Raw genomic sequence first — 23,789 nt, 5'->3', positions numbered from 1 at the left:
CACCATATCTTAAAGAAACATTTGATTTAGATTATATACAGAAACTTTTAGAGATCCACAAAGAACCATCAATGCTTTGCTACAAAAGGTTGGATTAGGGCTAGGGTTCTTTGTAGAACCAATAATGGATATTTGTAGAACTTTTTATGCTGGATCCTTGTGTAACCAATAATGGTTATTTGGAGCTCTTGATATTCATATTGTGTTTTTTAAAATGTTGGTAGGGTTCTTTAAAGGAACATCCCATTCATGGTTCTTTGGAGACCCAAAAATGGTTCCCTTTGGCATCGCTCTCAAGAACCCTTTTTGGTTCCAACTTGCACCTTTATTTTTAAGAGTGTGAATCAGTTAAATGATTTGGAACATTTAAAGCAGTTAAAAACACACACCTCACTGCACGTTTCAAAGTGTCCCATCACACACTTGCTTTCCCATGATGTATGCTGTGCTGCGCAGGGTTGTATTAGCTCAGTCCGGGCCACATTGGTCATGTCCCCCTGCTCAGATGTTGCATGCATCAACCAATGGTTGCGTGCCACATCATAGACTGTGTCACCAACTGACATGTTGCTGTAACATATGATGCGGTTAGCTGATAAGTAAAATACTTGTCCAGGTATTGTAAAATCTGGGTATTCGTCAGCAATTGCTAGGCAGGGGAACGCACCCATTGTCTGGCTATCTGGCACTCAGACAAACGCTGGCTCACTAGGGCACCATCCATTAGGATCCCTGTCTTTGAGCACTGATGTTCTAGAAATTACTGAACCCGTCAGTGTAGTTAATGATGATTCAGAGAAGTGGGTTAGGGTGGAAACTCGCACACTGGCCAACCGTGCTATAGCAACATGAACCCAGCAATGTGCCGAAATGAAAAAAAGGCTCCAGGGAAAAACATTTAACAGGGAAGTCTGTAAATGTCCCACAGCGGTTTGTTAGTCATACATCAGCGTGGGCCCATTTGGCAACACAATGAATTTACCCAGAAAACAAAACCTGTAGAGATTCATCTAAATTAAGTTCATTAAAAAGTAGTCTCATTGGAATTGACCCAAATTAGAGGTTAAACAACACATTTTCCCCCATTGTAACACCAATCTATATGTACTCCCTTCACTCACACACCTCTAGTCAGGATCAGACTAAAGAGATCCTCTCATGTTGAATGGAAAACTACAAAGACGTTCAATAAAATAAAGCAGTTTTTTTTCTGGAAACACAGAATTGATGGTTGCTGTATTTCAGCACATGAATGATATGTACAAAGAGCAGTGCAGTGGATTAGATCCCTGAACAATGCTGCCTGCAGCCACCAGGTGCCATCAGAACACTTGAAAGCATATAGTCTGGGGTTATTTTGGGGCTAGAACGACAGAGGGCAATATTCACACTTGTTAATAAGTGCATTTCTCTGCCTCCTTATTTGTCACAGATTTCCTCTAATAAAAATGTTTTAAAATACTAAGAAATCACACAGAAAGCTGGTATTTTATACTAATATGATATGAAACTGTCTCTAGTGCCACAATGTGTTTTTTTAATTGATGCACACATTGTAGTGACAATGTGTATGTGTTGTGAAGCCTTCAGCATTTTCATAATGAGAAAAACACACTCTGACATCGTATTACCACAGTCACGCACTGTGTGTATCAGAAACTACCCCCAAACTTCACCAACATCCAAAGACGACTAACACTTTTTGAATGTTCTTCAATGTGTTACAGTAGGTATGCCTACAAATAATCACAATTTCAGTGATACTAAACTGTAGGCTGTCCATTATCTCTTCCCGATATCCACGACCACAGACAGACATTATTTTTGATCACGCACACAACCCCGACTCTCTGCTGTCATTAGTACCCGGTAACAACCGGAAGCGCAACAGAATGCTCTGAACAAGACGACTGTGGCAACAAGTTAATCACGCTCTCCTGTGATTTTTTTTGTCCATCTCTGGGAAATACTAAATCGAAAGAAGAAAACACATTTGACTTAGTCAAGTATACACATGTGTCCTTCAATCACCTTACTCGGGAGAAAGCAACATCAAGGCGTGCCTAGCGATTATTGTCTTTACCTGCCTTGGATGAAAAACGAATGGTAAGTATAGGGGATGGGAAAGGATGCTCTAGGGCTTCCCAAAGTTGGGAAATGATTGCGTAATTTAAATAAATCTCTCAAAAATATGTATTTCTACCATCGTGAATGTCTCAGGTGAAAACGGAGTGGGGGCTGTCTCTGTTTTTCAAAAGTGAAGCATTGCAAGGCTGATGGAAAAATATGGGTAAAGAAGATGCCTGGAGGGCCCTGATACAATAATGATCCGTTATTGGTAACATAATATTCCATGATGTGTAACCTATAGCTGACCTATTCAAATAATTATGATAGGCCTTATTATATACTCAGATAATGTAGTTTAGGCTAATCCGTACTATGGGCATTTTGTCATTTTGACAGGGGATTACCAGATTTTACAGATCTGTATTTTATTAATCTTAAAAAAACAGGTTTTAAAGGTAATTATTGTTGGGTGAAATAAGCTCTTTAGCAGATAATACTATGATCCTGCTAGTTATTACAGATTTGTGTGATCAAACCTTATTCTTATAATGTCAATGGATCAAACCCTGGATCAGGCATGAGATATAAGGGGAAAGGGAAAGGGGATACCTAGTCAGTTGTCCTACTGAATGTATTCAGCTGAAATGTGTCTTTCCGCATTTAACCCAACCCCTCTAACCTCTGAAAACATTGTTCTTTCGGCATGTCCAATCTCCCATAGAGAATATAGTTCAACACAAAATATAATGCGCCCTACTGTAGCCTAGTTTAACCTTGTTAGAGCGGATATATGAATCGAATGTTATTGATCACTGTGATCATAATAGTGTCCCGTCTGCTGCTGCAGTATTGTTTCAGCTGACCCATCAATAGTGTTTATAATTGGGTGCCACTTCCAGGTATTCCAACCTGTTAGATTAATGTCAACAGAGTGGCAATAAGGCTAGCGACGTTGGAACAGACGGACAAATAGCCTACTGTAGCCAACACTTCATCACCTGGGACTAGATAGGCTGTAATATGATTATTGCCATATAAAGACTATGCGAATTGAACATATACCAGTAAAGAACGATTCTACTTTATCCCACGAGCAAAACATGTTTGCATGCATTAATCTGCGACATAGGCCTGTCATAACTCTTCCATATACATATAGGCTATACATATACATCTAATCAGTCTGTTTAAAGTCATCACAATGTATAGGTAGGTCTACATTATTTATAGTGTCGCCGACGCGCTAAATGTGTCACACTTCTCTAATCATTCTACAATTTAGCCCATTTTTTTTCTTCAGAAAAATCGAGGCGTGATGCAAGCAGTGGTTGTGGGCGCTTGGCTATAGCCTACTGTCGTGTATGTGAATGGGAAGGGTGGCTTGAGGGTGTTGGTTCTACCAGACTCGCTGGGCAGGGCGGAGAATTTGCTATGAGAGCGCCTTCTCCATGGAAGTAATTGAAGCCTCCAATATGGCGACAGCAGTTGAACCCCCTTCGTACGTCATATCTACCATTGATAAGGTAACTTTTTTGATGCCCTCCTGTATCATCGCATGCGGCCATATTCATATTCATATCCAACATATTAGCCTAATCAAGTCATTCATTTTCGAATGTATCCGTACACCTTGCTCCTTTTCTGTTGTGTGGACATATCTCTATATACTTTCCCTCAGCGCGCCTCTCAGGGTGGACCTTCTTATGGACGAGACGCAGAAATGCATAAACATACAGAAGTCAGTCCGCTAGATGCGTGTCAAGGTTGTGGCAATAGTCAAGCAGATGTAATAAATGTGTCAATTATTGGCTGCCGGTATAAATACGATATTGGTCATGCATTCTCAATACTCATCTGTTTGATTGGTTAAGTTAACATATATGTAAGCTATTTTACCTCAATCACTTAGTGTTGCTTGCTGTTTGGAGCTGATATAGAACGTTGCTTCTGTACCATTTCGTTGGGGTAGTCGGCAAAACAACAATTCCTAGCGCTTTTAAAGTCCTATCTCAACTTTCCTAAATCATATCATACATTTGCCTGCGTGAGTAACCCAGGTCAACATGCATATTTTGTCATGAAATTTAACATGATTTAAAGTTGGCTAAGTGATATACCCCTAAGGCAAGGATGATTTGAATAGTTAGTTAGACTGCATAATTGTGTACACTCTTATGTGAGTAATGCCATAAACGTTAGATTTCTCCCTCTTGGGCATATCTCTTTTGAAATAATGGAGGATAAATCAGTGCCATTCACACGAGTAGACACTCTGGAGGGAGGATATCACGCATTTCTGATAAACCCACTGGCATTTCTGCGTTTAGTCTAGTGCGGTTAACCTTTGAGCACCATGGACAGCAGCACATGCGCGAAAAGTAGGACTACCCGGTAGAATCCGTCAATCAACAGCACTCGTCCACGAAAGAGAGGTCGAGCAAGTAGCCTTAGTTGCTCTGTTAGACTGATTTGGGATTGTATATTTTGATAACAGACTGAGCTACTCAAATTGGACTTTCAATGTGGTTTATGATCGGCTACAGTAGGAAATATGCAGATGCTATGAAATACCTAAATGTTTTTGCCTACACAACAAGCTACTAAAACGTCATAATGCATGGGAATTATGTTTGAAATAATCTATGCTATATCATGTCTATAGCCGTGGGCTACTTCCCTCCCTGGAGGTCACAGTACATTTTTCAAGTAAGAAGACTAAAACACTTTAGCCTGAGTGCCCGTCTCTTGCTAACTCCTTATCAGCAATGACAATTGTCCATGATAATTCCATAATGTGTTGACAAGAGAGAAAAAACATACCAGCACTTAGGCTAAAAAAGCACATTGAGACCAGTAGCTTACCATGGGGTTTCTGTCAACTCCATGTGAAAGAGGATAACCTGATTGAATTAATGAAACATGGAGGGGAAGACTGGGGGTGTAGGTCACTGAGGTCAAGGCCCCTCCTCAGTTTTTGTTGATGAACAGGACAGGGCTAATATGCATGGTGAAAGATAGAGAAAACAAAAGGGGTGTCATTTGAGGTCAGTGAACGATAAAGGAGACAAATGAGTTGCCATTTTTGCTGGCCTCCTCGTGGTCTTGATGTCAAGGCAACAGCTTGCAGATGAAGAAAAATATCTGAAGCACGTTAGCCGCTCATAGTTGTATGGAATAGATACTAGAGGCCTACATGAAACACTGGTTTCAAGTTCTAAGTTTTAATGTCACAGGCACAAGTCCAGTGAAATGCCTTTCTTGTCAGCTCTAAAGCCAGCAGTGCAGTAATCAATAGCAATGTAATATAACAAATAACATAAGGTAGAACAAAAACACACAAGAAATAAGAACACAATAAAGTAAGTAAGCATACTATATACAGGGTCAGTCAGTTCCAGTAGCATATTTACAATGGGCAGGGATAGTGGAGTGATAGAGGTAGATATGTACAGCTGAAGTCAGAAGTTTACATACACCGTAGCCAAATACATTTAAACTCAGTTTTTCACAATTCCTGACATTTAATCCTAGTAAACATTCCCTGTCTTAGGTCAGTTAGGATCACCACTTTATTTTAAGAACCTGAAATGTCAGAATAATAGTAGAGAGAATTATTTATTTCAGCTTTTATTTCTTTCATCACATTCCCAGTGGGTCAGAAGTTTACATTCACTCAATTAGTATTTGGTAGCATTGCCTTTAAATTGTTTAACTTGAGTCAAACATTTTGGATAGCCTTCCTCAAACTTCCCACAAATAAGTTGGGTGAATTTTGGCCCATTCCTCCTGACAGAGCTGGTGTAACTGAGTCAGGTTTGTCGGCCACCTTGCTCGCACATGCTTTTTCAGATCTGCCCACAAATCTTCTATGTGATTGAAGTCAGGGCTTTGTGATGGCCACTCCAATACCTTGACTTTGTTGTCCTTAAGCCATTGGAAGTATGCCAACTTTGGAAGTATGCTTGGGGTCATTGTCCATTTGGAAGACCCATTTGCCACCAAGCTTTAACTGATGTCTTGAGATGTTGCTTCAATATATCCACATAATTTTCCTTCCTCATGAAGCCATCTATTTTGTGAAGTGCACCAGTCCCTCCTGCAGCAAAACACCCCCACAACATGATGCTGCCACCCCCATGCTTCACGGTTGGAATGGTGTTCTTTGGCTTGCAAGCCTCACCTTTTTCCACAAAAAATAACATTAGTTATTATGGGCAAACAGTTCTATTTTTATTTCATCAGACCAGAGGGCATTTCTCCAAAAAGTATGACCTTTGTCCCCATGTGCAATTGCAAACCGTAGTCTGGTATTTTTATGGCGGTTTTGGAGGGAACTTTCAGGTTATGTGTTACGGTGCGTGAATGAGGACCCAAAAGCGAATTAACGTAAACAGAACTTCTTTAATAACAAAACATAGGTAGGCTCAGATGGACCGGCAGATTCCGACAGGACAGGACAAGGTTGCAGCAAACATGACGATAGTCTGGTTCAGGCATGAAAAACACAAACAAGAATCCGACAAAGACAGGAACAAAAACAGAGAGAGATATAGAGGACTAATCAGAGGGAAAAAGGGAACAGGTGGGAAAAGGGGTGACGAGGTAGTTAGGAGGAGACAAGGAACAGCTGGGGGAAAGAGGGGGAGAAAAGGTAACCTAATAACGACCAGCAGAGGGAGACAGGGTGAAGGGAAAGGACAGAAACAAGACACAACATGACAATACATGACATTATGTCGATATAGGACTCGTTTTACTGTGGATATAGATACTTTTGTACCTGTTTCCTCCAGCATCTTCACAAGGTGCTTTGCTGTTGTTCTGTGATTGATTTGCACTTTTCTCACCAAAGTACTTTAATCTGTAGGAGACCGAATGCGTCTCCTTTCTGAGCGGTATGACAGTTACGTGGTCCCGTGGTGTTTATACTTGCATACTATTGTTTGTACAGATAAATGTGGTACCTTCAGGTGTTTGGAAATTGCTCCCAAAGATGAACCAGACTTGTGGAGGTCTACAATTTCTTCTGGGGTCTTGGCAGATTTATTTTGATTTTCCCATGATGGCAGGCAAAGAGGCACTGAGTTTGAAGGCAGGCCTTGAAAAACAAGCTGTTTAAAGGCACAGTCAACTTAGTGTATGTATACCTCTGACCCACTGTCTGTAAACAATTGTTGGAAACATTACTTGTGTTATGCATAAGTAGATGTCCTAACCCGACTTTCCAAAACTATAGTTTGTTAACAAGAAATGTGTGGAGTGGTTAAAAAACAAGTTTTAATGACTCCAACCTATGTGTATGTAAACTTCCAACTTCAACTGTAGGGGTAAGGGGTAAGGTGACTAGACTAAATGATAAACAGAGTAGCAGCAGTGTATATGTTGATTGTATGTGAGTGCGTGTGTGTAGAGTCAGTATAAATGTACGTGCATGTTATGTGTATGTGAGCAAATGATGGAGTGAGTGTTTGTGTGAGTTAGAGTGTCAGTGTGCATGAGTGTATTGGGCCCTGTGAGTGTACATAGACTGCAAAAATACAAATAAAATACAAGGATCAACTCAGAGAGTCTGTGTAGCCATTTTGTTAGCTATTTAGCAGTTTTATGGCTTGGGGTTAGAAGCTGTTCAGTAACCTTTTGGTGTCAGACTTGATGCACCGGTACCGCTTGCCATACGGAAGCAGAGTCTATGGGTTGGGTGGCTGGAGTCTTTATTGACTTTCCGGGCCTTCTTTTCACACTGCCTGATTTGGAGGTGCTGGATTTTGATATTTGGTATTTTATTAGAATCCCAATTAGCTGATAGCAGGGAGCACGGCCCCTGATGTCCTGGGCTGTCTGCATCACCATCTGTAGTGCCATGCAATCTAGGGAGGTGCTATCCTGTAGACCATTATCAGCTCCTTTGTCTTACTGACGTTGAGGGAGAGGTTGTTGTCCTAGCACCACATTGCCAGGTCACTGACCTCCTCCCTGTAGGCTGTCTCATCATCGCCGGTGATCAGGCCTATCACCGTCGCGTTGTCAGCAAACTTTTAACCTTTTTTATTTAACCTTTATTTAACTAGGCAAGTCAGTTAAGAACAACTTATTATTTACAATGACAGCCTACCCCAGCCAAACCCTAACCCGGAAGATGCTGGGTCATTTGTGTTCCGCCCTATGGGACACCCAATCACGGCCGGTTGTGATACAGCCTGGAATCAAACCAGGGTTTGTAGTGATGCCTCTAGCACTGAGATGCAGTACATTAGACATCTGCACCACTCGGGAGCCCTACTTGAGGATGGTGTTGGAGTCGTGCGTGGCCACGTAGTCATGGGTGAACAGGGAGTACAGGAGAGGACAAAGCACACACCTCTGTGGGGCCCCCGTGTTGAGGGTCAGAACGGCGGAGATGATGTTGCCTATGGAGTTGATGTGTGCCATAACCAGCCTCTCAAAACACTTCATGATTACAGATGTGAGTGCTACAGAGCGGTAGACATTGTGGCATGAAGCCTTATCGTTCTTGGGAACTCGAATGATGGTGGCCATCTGTTTATGCTGCCTATGTTTGGTTGCCAGTCGCTTCAGTATTTATTTTGGCTCACATATTAAGTCTAATCACTAGTCAGTATTTACAGTATGTCAATAAACATAGATTCGAGGAGTTAACCCAGGACATAGCCTACCCAACATAAATTCTTCAACCACTGCCAACAGTCACCATGTTTTCGCTGGATACAGTTTGGCCACACACCTGCGGTCACATCTGACTGTAAGATACGTTTGACTGAATCCCTTCTAGTTGACATCTTGTATCAAGTCTATTATCTGTTTATTATCTTAATGCACATTGAGTTTGATGTACCAAGGTTATAGGCATAATGACCTTACGTTATATTGTGTTGAATGAGTTGTCGTGTTATATGGAGATACTGTAGCGTACAGTATGAATGATTGTGCCGTTTTTTTTGTTGTTGTCTTGTAGTTGGATTGTGACCAAACGTGATGACATTGAATCAACGTTGTTTCCACATCACTTCAACCAAAACATTCAATGTGATGACATTGAATCAACGTGGAAAACTGATTGGATTTGTAAAAAAGTGATCAACGTAAAAAAAGATTTCAGGAATGTTTGTCTTTTTTTTCCCACCCAACTTTGAACCTAAAACCAATTACATGGTGAAGGTGTGTGTTGATCTTTACGTTGAAGTCATGTTAATTGACAACTCAATCAAAGACAAATCAAAACTAGACGTTCAACTGATGTCTGGGCCCAGTGGGAAAACTCTAAAAGGTTTAAAGACACTTAACATAAAAAGACTCTAAACTAATAGAAAATATTGGCTATACTACATAGATTAGTCATTCATCCGTGTTTTAACGTGACATTTATATGTTTATAGCCAACAGTATAAAATATTTTATTCTGAATTATTGGTTCTATTATTCAGAATGCAGGTGTCAGCTCTTCATTGTACTATTTTCATGACTGCTTCTACTTGTGTATGTGCTCTGCTCCTTCCGTGCCTGCACTCATACCTGTGAAGGCAACTATAAAGGTTGCCTTTTGTCTTCGGAGTCAACATGTCAGATGCATTAAGGAGGAATTCTAGATAAGCTACTGTAGCTGAATTTGATACACAGCTCCAACTGGCCAATTCTGTACAGATAAACTAAGCCATTTCCTAATGACTTCTTCCATTTAATGAAGGGAAATTAGATGTGGCTTCTAGCCATTAAAGGGAATAGAAGATGTGTGAGTAGTATAGAGTACTAATGCTGATGACACGCACTTATGAGAACGTTCCGAATTCAGGTTCATATGAATTAGCATTTGTGTGTAGCTGGCTGAAAAGTCAAACTAGTCAACCACAGATGTGCTATTAAGGTATTTATATTATAGTGTATTATGCTGCCTTAGGCAGGATTTGCTATTCTGTTATATGTAACAAATCATTCATATTCATAACCCACAACCTAAATATGGGGTGATATAACCTAATGCCATAGCAGAGCACAAATATACCTCAAACAGAGGTTACAACGACTACATCCGTTTCACTAAATTCCTCAATGGGGTTTTACCATGTTGACATATTGATGTGATTTCTATTCAATCCAATCCAGCATTGACCAATGTGTTAGTGATTGATTTCTTGGATCTGTCAAGACAAACAATGGACTTATTTTATGACACTATTGCACTATAAAGCCTATGACATAGAAGATAAAGCTGAGGCCTCTCCACAGCGGGACAGATGCAGAGGGGAGCCCTAGTAAAAGGGATTCTCGATATTGCCCTTGCAGTGTCCCTGTGCATCATCTTACTACTCTCTGAGCCTATTTGGAACATCTGCCTCTCCCTATGTAATTTCTTTACTCATTTTAAGGTGGAAACTCTGGGCTCGGAACGAAACCATGCCTTTTAGCTGTTGTCGGTAGGATTGGCTCTGGAGCAGAGAGTAATGGGTTAAACTAGAAGCCTGTATTATATGGCAAGTCTGATTTCATTATTGCCAGGTAGTTGCTGTGGATTAAAGAGCGAAGTCAGGTCTCCCTAGGCTGATAATGGATTGCTACTTGTCCTCTGTGGGATCCACAGGCAGATCTCCCTCCACTCATGGGCTTGTTTTTTTTTTTTAAGTAAAGTAATAGGTGTGAAGAATAGACTGTAAAGTACCTCGTATTGATTGTTATACTGCCAAAGAGATGCGGTATGGAAAGCATTTCTGTTTCCCTTTGTCACTGGTATCCGTGTGACATTGGATGATTGTGAGTGTAAAATTAGAAGAATATTGTCCAAGTCACTGTGTTCTGCACTCATACAGGTTGCACATTTCCTTCAGTAGAAATGTTTTGGAGGTTTTATGTAGTTTTTTGGATATCCATGCCTCAGGAGTTGATACAGAGTCACTACACTTGCCTCTAACTGGAGCTTCTCCCTCTTGTTTCTCCAGTCCTTTCTATTGAAGGAGGCTAGCCGGTCACTCTGAATGTGCAGGATGAAAAGATGGCACAGCTGCTTGTACCTCCAGGACCAGACAGCTTCCGGCTGTTTTGTCGTGAGTCCCTTGATGCCATCGAGAGGCGGATCGCTGAGGAGAACGCCAAGAAACCCAAGGGGAAGCCCAATGACGATGGCGACAACGGACCCAAGCCCAGCAGTGACCTGGAGGCAGGCAAATCACTGCCACTCATATACGGGGACATTCCCAAAGGATTGGTGTCCACACCACTGGAGGACCTGGACACCTTCTACAGCAACCAGAAAGTGAGTTGGATCGGTCTTCACAAAGAGCTGGGCTTTGAAACCAAAGAAGGGGGTGTTTGAAGGAGTTGTGAAGGGTTATGGCAGTCTTGGAAAGCATAGACACACAGTTGTCTGTAATGTTGCATAACGGATGTAGTAGCTTATGTTTTTTGGATACCGTATTCCTCAACTTTGGATCTGCATAATATTTTGAGCAGAGGGTTTATGTTGATGCATACTCCTGTCTATCCAGTCATGTGTACAGTGTACAGTGCTGTGAGAGATCTCTGGGTCGGGCACTGTGATACTGTGACACCCAGAGTTGTCGTAGCACAGGCTTTCTCTGTTTTCAGATCCAGGTTCAGTTGTTATTGTGTAGGTCAGGTGATGGAGCACGCTGTCATCCAACCAGAGGATTTGTATTCAAGGTGACAGGAAAGCAAGGATCGATAGGGATACCATCTGACAATTTCAGGGAAGACATTTTACCACACCACAGAGTAGGGCAATATGGCCAAAATATCATATCCCGATATAGGTCTTTTCATATCCCGATAACGATACATATCACGATATACACATTTTCTGTAAATTCAATGAATAAATAGTTTATATAAAATGACCACATGTACAGGCCTATTTCTTATTACATTTTAAATTATACTCAAAAAATAAAAGGTATTTGCATTTGGTACCTTGGGTCGAGTGTTAGCACCAACTCACGAAACCCCCGTTTCCCAACCGTATAACTTGGGGCCATGTCTTTGCAGATGTAAGTTGTAACGGCAGCTGTTCTCTCCTTCCATCTTCCTGATTCTTTGCCATGTGGTGTGCCGCGGGCAAAGCCTCTTGCAACGTCTGAGTCGGGGGTTTGTTTTGAGCACTCGACTACTTTTTGGGGTCTCATCCGTAGACACTCTCCATACTGTTTCACATGATTCTTGCGTAGGTGGTAAAAGAGGTTAGTGGTGTTTGAGCCTCTTTTCGGGACCGGCCTGCGGCATATTTTGCAGAGGGCTTTTTTTCTGGTATATTTTGCAGAGGGAGGTTTTCTGGTCTGTGTCAGACTTTTCGTACCCAAACCACGTCCATGCGACCGACATAACCCCTCTTTTAGGTACAGTCTCCGTGCTCTGTGTCACGTTCTCCTCCATGTTTGTTTGTGTTGTAAATTTCCTTCCACGTGGCACGTGTGGAGAATGCAAAGCGACGTCCAGTTAACGGAAAATATTGCCGTAAAGAGTGTGATTTGCGACCCAATTAAATAAATGATAGAGCATAATATGAAACGATAGACGTTTATATATCGATATATATATATATATATATACATATCGCCCAGGCCTACCACAGAGTATCACTGTGCTCTCTACCACAGAGTATCACTGTGCTCTCTACCACAGAGTATCACTGTGCTCTCTACCACAGAGTATCACTGTGCTCTCTACCACAGAGTATCACTGTGCTCTCTACCACAGAGTATCACTGTGCTCTCTACCACAGAGTATCACTGTGCTCTCTACCACAGAGTATCACTGTGCTCTCTACCACAGAGTATCACTGTGCTCTCTACCACAGAGTATCACTGTGCTCTCTACCACAGAGTATCACTGTGCTCTCTACCACAGAGTATCACTTCTCAAAGAGAAAAATGTATAATTCACATATTTTTGTTTAGTGAATAGTTCATTTCCATCACTCCTAACTGACCAGGAATATGTGTTAACAGTCTCATGGGGTCTCTCTCTCTCTCTCTCTCTCTCTCTCTCGCTCTCTCACACAGACCTTTATAGTATTGAACCGAGGGAAGGCCATCTTCCGCTTCAACGCCACTCCTGCCTTGTATGTCTTAAGCCCCTTCAACCCTCTTAGAAGAATATCAATTAAGGTTTTGGTTCACTCATATCCTTTCATTGCCATTTTTTTTCTCATTTTTTTTTTATAGGTCAAATTAAATCTATATCCTATATCCCATGTCTTTATCCTAGTAATTAGTGCAATATAGTGATTTGTGTACTGATATGTGGTCACCTGATACGTTCTATGGCCGATGTCAGGCGTTGTATCGTATGTCATGTGTAAGCAACATTGAATTAACCCGTCTGGACAGTTCAGTTTCCTTGACAACTGCCTCCACATTGTTCAGCATGGTAATCATGTTCACCATCCTTACCAACTGTGCGTTTATGACCCTGAGTCAGCCCCCGGACTGGGCAAAGAATATAGAGTAAGTCATCCTCTTACCCCCAAAAATCTACATGCATCCACAATACACATCCACAATGATCTATGTCGACTAACCAGTCCCCTTTTGTTTCCAACAGGTACACATTCACTGGAATTTATACATTTGAGTCTCTTATAAAAATATTGGCAAGGGGCTTCTGTGTCGGGAAGTTCACCTTTCTTCGAGACCCATGGAACTGGTTGGATTTCTGTGTCATTGTCATGGCGTAAGTATTCACACGCTTTCCTGTTATGAGCTGAAACAGGAGACTGTATCCTGCATGCCTAGCTGTATGATGTAACTAGTGGCAACACTATGCACTAATGTTCAGTCTGTAAAGTTCTCACGACAAACCCACTTCTACACTACAAGTCATTTTGCCTATTTCTACTAACAGCTACCTGACTTCACTACCATTTGTTTTTGCTGCTTGAGGCAGAGGAGTTACAAGTATTGGGTAACTGACCATGTAGTTTAGTACATTGATTCTGTTTGTTGTTCAGGGGCAACAAGTCCCCTTAGTTTATTCTTTGTGTTGCTAGTGTATTAATTGTTGGAGACAACAGTTGTTTTGCAATACTGTTTTGGAATGGTTGCACGTCTTTGTAAGTACAAATACCATGCAGACATGAGGAATATCGAGGCACTTCTCAGTCTAACCTTAGCTTGGCTAGTGTCCTTCCTCAGACTCCTCACACCTATTGTCTATCCCACCATGTAATGGTGTTTGAGGGGTTTAGGGACGTTGCCGCGTGACATGAATGTATTTTCTCCTGAACTACACAAGCTCTATTGTAATTGTGAATTTTCCTGCAGGTATGTAACAGAGTTTGTAAAAACTAGGCAATGTTTCAACTCTTCGCACTTTCAGAGTACTGAGAGCTTTGAAAACTATTTCAGTTATCCCAGGTTAGGAGTGCCTGCTGCCAGCTGTCAGCCAGCCCCTTCCTTGTGTGATGTTTCCTCCGACTGCTCTTTGTTGTCCTGTCATGGCGTCTGTGTGCGACTTCCCTTTTATTACAGATATGTCACATCGTTTGTGGACCTGGGCAACGTGTCAGCACTGAGAACGTTCAGGGTTCTCCGAGCACTGAAAACGATATCGGTCATCCCAGGTGAGAGCCAGGTTAAGGGACAAGGTTTCGGGGCCAAAGGGTTACTACACCTTTACACTTTTCTTTAGGTTTGCCTCTCATGCTGTCAGTAAAAGCAGAAATCTGAAGCAGTTCATTTAAAATGGAAAAGGATTTCTTGCTTTTAGACTATTTTATTTATTGATTTGTTCCTTTTTATTGAACAGCCTTGGGTGTCTAGTCGATTTTGTTTGCATGAGACTTTGTTGTGTTTGTGGTGCTGTCCAGCTCTTCTCTCCTTCCTTCGCTGTTTGGGATGGTTGCTTGTCAGTGTTCTCCCTGACTGGTGTTTGTCTTCATTCAACTGTTCCTGTTCAGTGAAGACAGACTGTGTTTTGGTCTGGTAAGGGTGGGTCATATGTCAGAGCTGATTGTGACATATGCCCCTTCCTCACAGACATGCATGCTTTTGTTATTATACTCTACGACACATTTTCTGATCCAAACTCTTGGTAGGGTGTATAACACACAGGTATAATATCTACTACAACAAATGTCAATTTGTGGCCAGAACTGCCTGGCCATTAGAACAACTATGCTCCTCAGCTTATTTGTTTACTTAATCAACCGTACAGCAACCAGGGACTTAATTTGAAGCAACATTGTGTGCTATAAACATATTACCGGGATTTGGATCTTAGTCAGAAAATATGATGTGCTTATCATGGCTCATATAATTCTAGTGGAGAAAATAACGTTATATAACAGATTAAACATTCTTATGGTGTAAGACCACCAATTGAGACAGTAGAATGTGTCACTGCACTGCCAGCGTACCATTCTTTGACAATTGAGGAGCTTCTTTCAAAAACGCTATATATCCATTTTGTTGGTAAATGTGCTTTTATTAAGAACGTATGACAGAGGTTGGTGTGTTTTTTTCACTATCTAATCATGGCATGGGGTTGTTCGATGACAGACATGTATTTTTTTTAAAAAATCTATCGCTTGATGATTTCATTTTAGAGAGACAAATAATCATGTTTTTTTGCAAAACGCTATACACTGAGTGTAAAAAACATTAAGGACACCTGCTCTTTCCATGACATAGACTGACCAGGTGAACCCAAGTGAAAGCTATGATCCCTTATTGATGTCTCTTGTTAAATCCACTTCAATCAGTGTAGATGAAGGGGAGGAGACAGGTTAAAGAAGGATTTTTAAGCCTTGAAACAATTGAGACATGGATTGTGTATGGGTGCCATTCAGAGGGTGAATGGGCAAGGCACAAGATTTAAGTGCCTTTGAACAGAGTATGGTAGTAGGTGCCAGGTGCACCGATTTGTGTCAAGAACTGCAAAGCTGCTGCGTTTTTCACGCTCAACAGTTTCCTGTGTATATCAACAATGCTCCACCGCCCAAGGGACATCCAGCCAACTTGACACAACTTTGGGAAGCAATGGAGTCAACAAGGGCCAGCATCCCTGTGGAACGCTTTTGACACCTTGTAGAGTCCATGCCCCGACGAATTGAGGCTGTTCTGAGGGCAAAAAGGGAGAGAGGGGGTGCAACTCAATATTAAGAAGGTGTCCTTAATGTTTTGTACACTCAGTGTATGTCCGCCTCCCTCTCAGAGAAACAAGTAGAACTGCTAGGATTTTTACACAGTCCAAAGTAACAAATAACATGTTTTTTAAATGAAGGACTGTACAAGTGATACATTTGTGACATCAATATAAAACAAATCAATACAGTCATACAACATCTGCATGTAAATCATTGACATGTAATATTTTAGCTATTTATCCAGAGAGACTCACACTTAGGTAATTGATCTTAAGATAGCTAGGTGACACTACCGCATACAGTCAAATACACTGTATACAAACGTTCCATTCCAGCTAAACAACGGAAATATAGCGTTTAGGAAAAAATAAAACACATTTTAACACACATCTAGAAATCTATGAATAAAAAAAATCTGAGAACAGTCATATTTTACACACATATTAAGCAATCATTTCTAGTGAGAAAAAAAACACAAAATGAAAAATGTGTGGATTTTGCGTTTTGGAAATAAACTCTTTTGGACACCTCCACACGGTTTGTTTTTAAACATATGAGCAACGGAGATGACGTTTCATGCTGTGATGTTCACATTGTATACAAATGACACTTCTTCTTTGCATACACTGTATAAGACTCCTATGCGAATAACAGTGAGGTTCTGTCGTGTCCTGCAGGCCTCAAGACCATTGTGGGAGCGCTGATCCAGTCAGTGAAGAAACTGTCAGACGTGATGATCCTCACTGTATTCTGCCTAAGTGTCTTTGCCCTAGTAGGGCTGCAGCTGTTTATGGGCAATTTGAGAAACAAATGTTTAAGGATCCGTCCTAACTCAACCAACCTCTTGAATGATACGTTGGACTTTAATGGGAAGGAGTATAATGATGGGGACTTTAACGAGACCGTCCCGTTCAACTGGACCAATTACACTAATAATCCTGGTAAGCATGTTTCTTTGGCTTTAGACAGTCATTGGAGGGTGAACGCCATGCTAGTAACCCCCTGACCACAGTGAGTGAGTCACAGCTCATTGCTAATAGCCAAACAAGCAGCCCCGGCTGAAGAGCGTAATGTAAAATGACAGGAATGGCTGAGAGTGGTTTGTAAGAGCTTCTGGTGGGAAGTAGTGTGGCTGTTCATCATAACACTGCCGGTTTGTGGATGATACTAGTGGCATGTTTAGCTTGTCAACACGGAGCGCTTTGAGTCACCTCCCAAATGGGGAAAATGGCACCTGGATGGCCATGACACTAGAACCTGGGCAGCCATGGGGTCAAAGGGGAGACAATAGATAAGAGAAAAGGAAAGGGCTTTTCAGGACTAAATCTTTGAACTGTTCACTAGTTACAATGCTGTGATGATGGAGGTGAGAATGAAAATCATTTCTCTTTTTTGCAGTTGACGAAAGATTGATTTGTCTCTTTTTCCTGTAGATAATTATTACTTCCTCCCAGGTAAAAGGGATGCTTTGCTTTGTGGAAATGGCAGTGGTGCTGGGTAAGATTGAGCCCACATTACTACCTTTGTGTCTGATTGTCAGGATGCACTATTGATTGTGCTTGCGTTTGTTTGTGTGTGTGCGTGTGCGTACCTGCGTGCGGTCGTGTATGTCTTTGTGCGTTAACATCAAAATAGACTTCACAGGATATTGGGAATGCAGTGATGGTGATTCTGATTCTGTTTGAGTTTCCCAGGCTTGTTGTTTGTTGTAGGCTGTGTCCAGAGGGATTCTGGTGCGTCAAAGCGGGCCGGAACCCAGACTTCGGCTACACCAGCTTTGACACGTTCAGCTGGGCCTTCCTGTCTCTGTTCAGACTGATGACTCAGGACTACTGGGAGAACCTCTACCAGCAGGTCTGTCTCATAGAGATGTACTAGAGAGCTCATCTCCTGTCTTTGCATTGGCCGCTTTTTGTGACAGCTTGGCAAGTGCCATTGAGGGCTATCTCCATTTTAAAGTAGTCCATGTCTTCCTCGTTTACTTCTATGAGTGTATTGGTAGTTTGTACATAGATTGAATAGGTGCATACCACTTACTGTGCTGGAGTGTATCATCGTTAACCCATAGCAAGTCCACCATGTTGACTACTTCAAAATGGTGAAAGCTCTCATTGGAAGCCTGGTGGAACCAGCCTGATTGCCATCCCTTACAGAATTGTGAAGCCAGCGATCAGGCTGGTTCCTCAAGCCTACCTCAAGGGGCGCTACCCTTGCCAAAAAAGGCTTTGGGCCAAGTGCGCCCTCTATCCCAACTCTATGGTCTGTCTGCATTATGACGTGATACTGGGGGCTTTTTTACAGGCAAAAGGACTGCTAGTGTTGTCATTGCATTGGACAGACCCATTTGTGCCAGCTTCTGTGCTCAGTGGAGATCCCTGTGTTCCTGTGCTTCTGACTGCACCTGTGAGGAACACTATGGGCTCTAATTTTGTCTGGTGTTAAACCAACGCCCAGGGCAATTGTCAAATGCATGCTTGTTTGCAATTTCAACCTGTTAAATCCGGGCACTCTTCTATTTTCAAACCATATGCCAGGATTGGTCATTTACTTGTCTTAAATTAGCTTGCATGTGCTAAGATTGGAGGGTTGGCATTATCTAAGGTGTGTCCTTAAAAACGTGGGCCAAAGTGCCAATTTCAGTATGCGCTGCTTGGGATATTTAAGACCAACCGAATACTGGACTTTTAACAATGGATTTTAACAATGGAAGCAAAGCCTATCCATGTGCACATGGCGCAAGTGAGATGAGCTTTTTGTGCCTGTAAACCTCGTATTTAGAAATGTGAAAAACAAATGTTTTTTCCCCATTTAGTTTAATTTCATTAAAAACCAAGCATACCCAGTAAAATTGCAAGAGTTAATTCAACTCATATGGAGTCGAATTTAACAACATTTTGGTGTTTATATGGTCCAACCCCCATTTTGTCTTAAAACTACTCTGATCATGGTGTTGATATTGCTGGAGTTAACACGACACTAAATGAATTGACAATCAACTCCAGCAGAGTACATTTCTCTTTCGGTTGACTTCCTTTAAGTAATAAGGGTGTAAAGCCTTATTTGAATATTTCTTAATGTGTCACATTATGGTAGTTTGCAATATAATATTCAATCTCTGTTAGGTCCAATTTGGAGGAATATATCCGGCACTTTTACATCACCCCTAACTTGCATTTAGAACACCTGTCAGAGTAGGGAAGAGAATACAGTGCATGGAGACTACCAACATCAAACTGGAACAACTATCTCACTAACAGCTGCTATGAATCCAACCACTTACAGATTGGATTAGTTTAGAAAAATGTACGTTTCTGATCTTATCTTAGTGTAGCATCAGATTTTTTAAAAACAATCAATGTACATGTGAAAACACAGGGTTTGGGTCGTGAGACCGCTTTGAAATGAATCTTCATCACCAAAGCTTTCACAGCAAAACAGTGAGTGGACATCCACATTTTATCTATGTAGGCTAATACATTGTTTTCGCCGGCTCCTGTTATTATTTTGGAAGTGCATAAAAAAACTCTCCATCTAGGTTGTATGCCCATAATGGAGCAAAAGATTAGATAATCCGGGGACACTCATATTTAGAAACATTTAAGTTGTTTTTTTCCGTTTAGTTAAAAAAAAAAAAAGCGTACCATACTATAACGAAAGCTGCTTCAACAGCAAAGCGTCTGGTGTCTTTATAATTCCCGAGCAGCCTATCCATAAAAGGATTCTAGTCACGAGGCTTTTGTATTATTCACAATTCCCATCGGCATACCTGCAGTGCTCCATTCGGCTTGTATCCATCCCCGTTGTCCGGTTACCAGATACGTAACCAACCTCTTGTCCGGTTACCAGATACGTAACCAACCTCTTGTCCGGTTACCAGATACGTAACCAGCCTCTTGTCCGGTTACCAGATACGTAACCAGCCTCTTGTCCGGTTACCAGATACGTAACCAACCTCTTGTCCTGTTACCAGATACGTAACCAGCCTCTTGTCCGGTTACCAGATACGTAACCAGCCTCTTGTCCGGTTACTAGATACGTAACCAGCCTCTTGTCCGGTTACCAGATACGTAACCAGCCTCTTGTCCGGTTACCAGATACGTAACTAGCCTCTTGTCCGGTTACCAGATACGTAACCAGCCTCTTGTCCGGTTACCAGATACGTAACCAGCCTCTTGTCCGGTTACCAGATACGTAACTAGCCTCTTGTCCGGTTACCAGATACGTAACCAGCCTCTTGTCCGGTTACCAGATACGTAACCAGCCTCTTGTCCGGTTACTAGATACGTAACCAGCCTCTTGTCCGGTTACCAGATACGTAACCAGCCTCTTGTCCGGTTACCAGATACGTAACCAGCCTCTTGTCCGGTTACCAGATACGTAACCAGCCTCTTGTCCGATTACCAGATACGTAACTAGCCTCTTGTCCGGTTACCAGATACGTAACCAGCCTCTTGTCCGGTTACCAGATACGTAACCAGCCTCTTGTCCGGTTACCAGATACGTAACCAGCCTCTTGTCCGGTTACCAGATACGTAACCAACCTCTTGTCCTTGTTATAATGGCAGGCTACATAATGACTAGGCTACATCTTGCTTATTGAGAACGTGCCTCGCACATACAACACAATTTACAGGAGCGGAAAGGCCTATACTCATTGAAGCCAACTACAACAATGTTGACCGTCAACACCAACCATATTGAGCAACCACTGGATGTTTAATTATTATTTTTTTACTGTTGCTATCCCTTGTTACTGTAACCTATGCTATTTTAAAAAACATTCCGGAATATTCCGTGTCCTCAGCCGAATTGGAGTTGATAACAACACAAAGACCTGCAGAACTTGAGACAAAAGCATGCAGTAATAAGCCGTGGAACACCTTGATTGGCCAGTGAGTGCCCAAGCCCTCGTCACACCTACACCACCGCCAGCAATTGCGCTCAAAATAACGACTGTGAAAACAGCAACAATATTTCTGACACACCCCTGGACATATAACACTACCATCTGTGCTTAGATTTACCAATGCGTTAGGTTTGTTAAAATAGATCCTGGACCTAGTTTGTGACATGTTTAACTTGATGGGTACATGTTCTCTTGAAAACACAAAGACAGGCATCATTTGCTGTGTGATGAAAATGAGTACATTCTCCCATTACAAAACAGAAATCAAAAAGAAGATTGCTAGTCGCCTGTTCAAACAACCTCCTAATGGAGTGCAGGTGCATTTCTGCTCGAGGAAACAGAGATCTGTCGCATCATGACTAAAGCAAAGACACCATGTCTTTTCGAATGCATTGTTGTCCCTTGAATAGAGAGATCAGCGAAGCATTCTGAGCAAATAATACAGAACAATACACCAGATCAGGTGTGCAATGTCACAGGGTTCATGTGCATGTTCCAAATGGCTTGTTACGTGAGCAGACATTTTATGCATGTTTTATCATGGTCCTTTTAGTGTTCCACTAGCATCCTCTCAATGGAGATATTTTATCCGGGCTGTAATACGAACGACTGGCGATTTACTTGGGAGATATGTTCGAAGAGGTTGTAAGAAATGTGTCACAAGAGGTGTTCCTCTTCCAGACCCTGCGGGCTGCTGGGAAGCCGTATATGATCTTCTTTGTGCTGGTCATCTTCCTGGGCTCCTTCTACCTGATCAACCTGATCCTGGCGGTGGTTGCCATGGCGTACGACGAGCAGAACCAGGCCACCATGGAGGAGGCTCAGAAGAAGGAGGAGGAGTTCCAGGCCATGCTGGAGCAGCTGAGAAGACAGCAGGAGGATGCACAGGTACAGGATATCCCCCCATTTCAACTCTAATATGCCAAACATTACAGCACACTCATTAATTACAACAACCATGGAATTCCTTTAATAGTCATTTCCATTGCTGGTGATGTATGAAGAGTTTCATTCCTAAACGCTATATATCCATTATCAGAAATGTAGGTACAACCTTTTGTTTTTTAAAGAAATGGTGAAAGAGATGGGTGTGTTTTTTCCACTATCTAATTGTTTAGTGACAGACATGTATTTGTTTAAAATCTATCGCTTGATGGTTTCATTTCAGAGAGACAAATAATCAAGGTTTTTTTTGTTGCAAAAATGCTAGATATCTGCCTCATTCTCAGAGAAATAAGTAGCACTGATAGGTTTTACACAGTCAAATATAACAACTAATGGCATTTTTAATAGAGCTGTACAAATTACACATCTGTGACATTAATATTTTAAAACAAATGTTGCAAACATCCAGAGCAACTTACAATACATGCATTCCTCTTAAGATAGCTTGGTTAAACAACCACATATTACAGTCAAATATAGAGGATACGAACATTCCATTCCAGCTAAACAATGGATATACACTGAGTGTACAAAACATGATTTCCATGACATAGGTGAATACAGATGAAAGCTATGATCCTTTATTGATTTGTTTCACTTGTTAAATCCACTTCAATCAGTGTAGATGAAGGGGAGGAGACCGGTTAAAGAAGGATCTTTCAGCCTTGACACAATTGAGACATGGATTTTGTATCTGTGCCATTCAGAGGGTGAATGGGCAAGGCAAAATATTTACAGTATGTGCCTTTGAACGGGGTATGGTTTGTATCAAGAACTGCAACGCTGCTGAGTTTTTCATGCTCAGCAGTTTTACACACATATGAAGGCACCCATAAACAATAATTTCTCGTGAAAAAACACAAATGTGAAAAAATAATGGATATAGCATTTTGGAAATATACTCTTCATATTCTTATTTATCTTAAACGGAAAATGGCCAAGATTTTTTAAAGAATTCAGATAACAAATGTTCAAAGGTATTCAAAGGTAAATGTATTTTAATCTAAATTTAGAAGGCATTTAATAGCCCATTGTGTCTATTTCTCACGTGTTTCCCCTGACGGCCATAGCTTAGGTGTGTTGATTGGTTTACAGGCGGCGGCAACGGTGATGGCGGCTGAGAGTGGGGAGTTCAGTGAGAGAGGGGACCTCACTGAGTCCTCCTCAGAGGCCTCCAAACTCAGCTCCAAGAGCGCCAAAGAGAGGCGCAACAGGCGCAAGAAGAGGAAGCAGAGGGAGGAGGAGGAGAGAGAGGAAAATGACAAGTGTCACAGGTCTGAGTCCGAAAGCAGTATGAAAAAGAGTCACTTCCGCTTCTCCATGGATGCCTCTAACCTGCACAACTATGACATGAGCTGTTCAACACCATACCAGGTCAGGATAATTTAACATACTGCTTTACCCTACCTTTACCTTTGGCTGTCAAAAGCATGTGTGTTCGCTGTATTGGTGAATTGTTGTGCATGCGACACACTCCTTAGTGAATCTATTCATCTCATCATCATTATTATTTTCGGCATTATCAATATCAACGCTACCCTATCATCTCCATTTTCAGCAGCACCGTCATCTTTCAATTGTATTATCATCGTAATCATTATCCTCCTCATCAGCATCCTCCTCATCAGCATCCTCCTCAGCAGAGGCAACAGGATTGTGCTTGTCGTCATTTTCATCATTATCCCCTTCATCGTGCTCTTGCACATTTCCTTGTATATTATCCCTGAGGTCGTCTTCTAGATCAGGTATTCCCAAACTGGG

At 41.6% G+C, this 23,789-nt stretch overlaps 1 protein-coding gene across 2 annotated transcripts in view; it reads left to right on the top strand.

Annotated features, from left to right (window-relative positions):
- The first annotated feature begins 1,863 nt into the window (after nt 1–1,863).
- Nucleotides 1,864–23,789, top strand: part of LOC110501493 (sodium channel protein type 2 subunit alpha) — a 43,092-nt gene continuing 21,166 nt past the window's right edge. Inside the window, exons 1-11 of one of the 2 annotated variants that reach the window (XM_021579092.2) lie at nt 1,864–2,106; nt 11,019–11,332; nt 13,095–13,213; nt 13,449–13,538; nt 13,636–13,764; nt 14,562–14,653; nt 16,855–17,118; nt 17,611–17,674; nt 17,890–18,031; nt 21,765–21,971; nt 23,124–23,402. In XM_021579092.2, coding sequence (XP_021434767.2) covers nt 11,072–11,332; nt 13,095–13,213; nt 13,449–13,538; nt 13,636–13,764; nt 14,562–14,653; nt 16,855–17,118; nt 17,611–17,674; nt 17,890–18,031; nt 21,765–21,971; nt 23,124–23,402 — 1,647 coding nt within the window. In that variant the 5' untranslated portion in view covers nt 1,864–2,106; nt 11,019–11,071. Of the gene's footprint in view, nt 2,107–11,018; nt 11,333–13,094; nt 13,214–13,447; nt 13,539–13,635; nt 14,654–16,854; nt 17,119–17,610; nt 17,675–17,889; nt 18,032–21,764; nt 21,972–23,123; nt 23,403–23,789 lie in introns of those variants that run through there. The other variant, XM_036958863.1, reaches the window with a different exon arrangement.

The sequence above is a fragment of the Oncorhynchus mykiss genome, chromosome 22, assembly GCF_013265735.2.
Source record: "Oncorhynchus mykiss isolate Arlee chromosome 22, USDA_OmykA_1.1, whole genome shotgun sequence".
Classification (NCBI taxonomy): Eukaryota; Metazoa; Chordata; class Actinopteri; order Salmoniformes; family Salmonidae; genus Oncorhynchus; species Oncorhynchus mykiss.
This window is presented reverse-complemented; position numbering and strand designations above follow the sequence as displayed.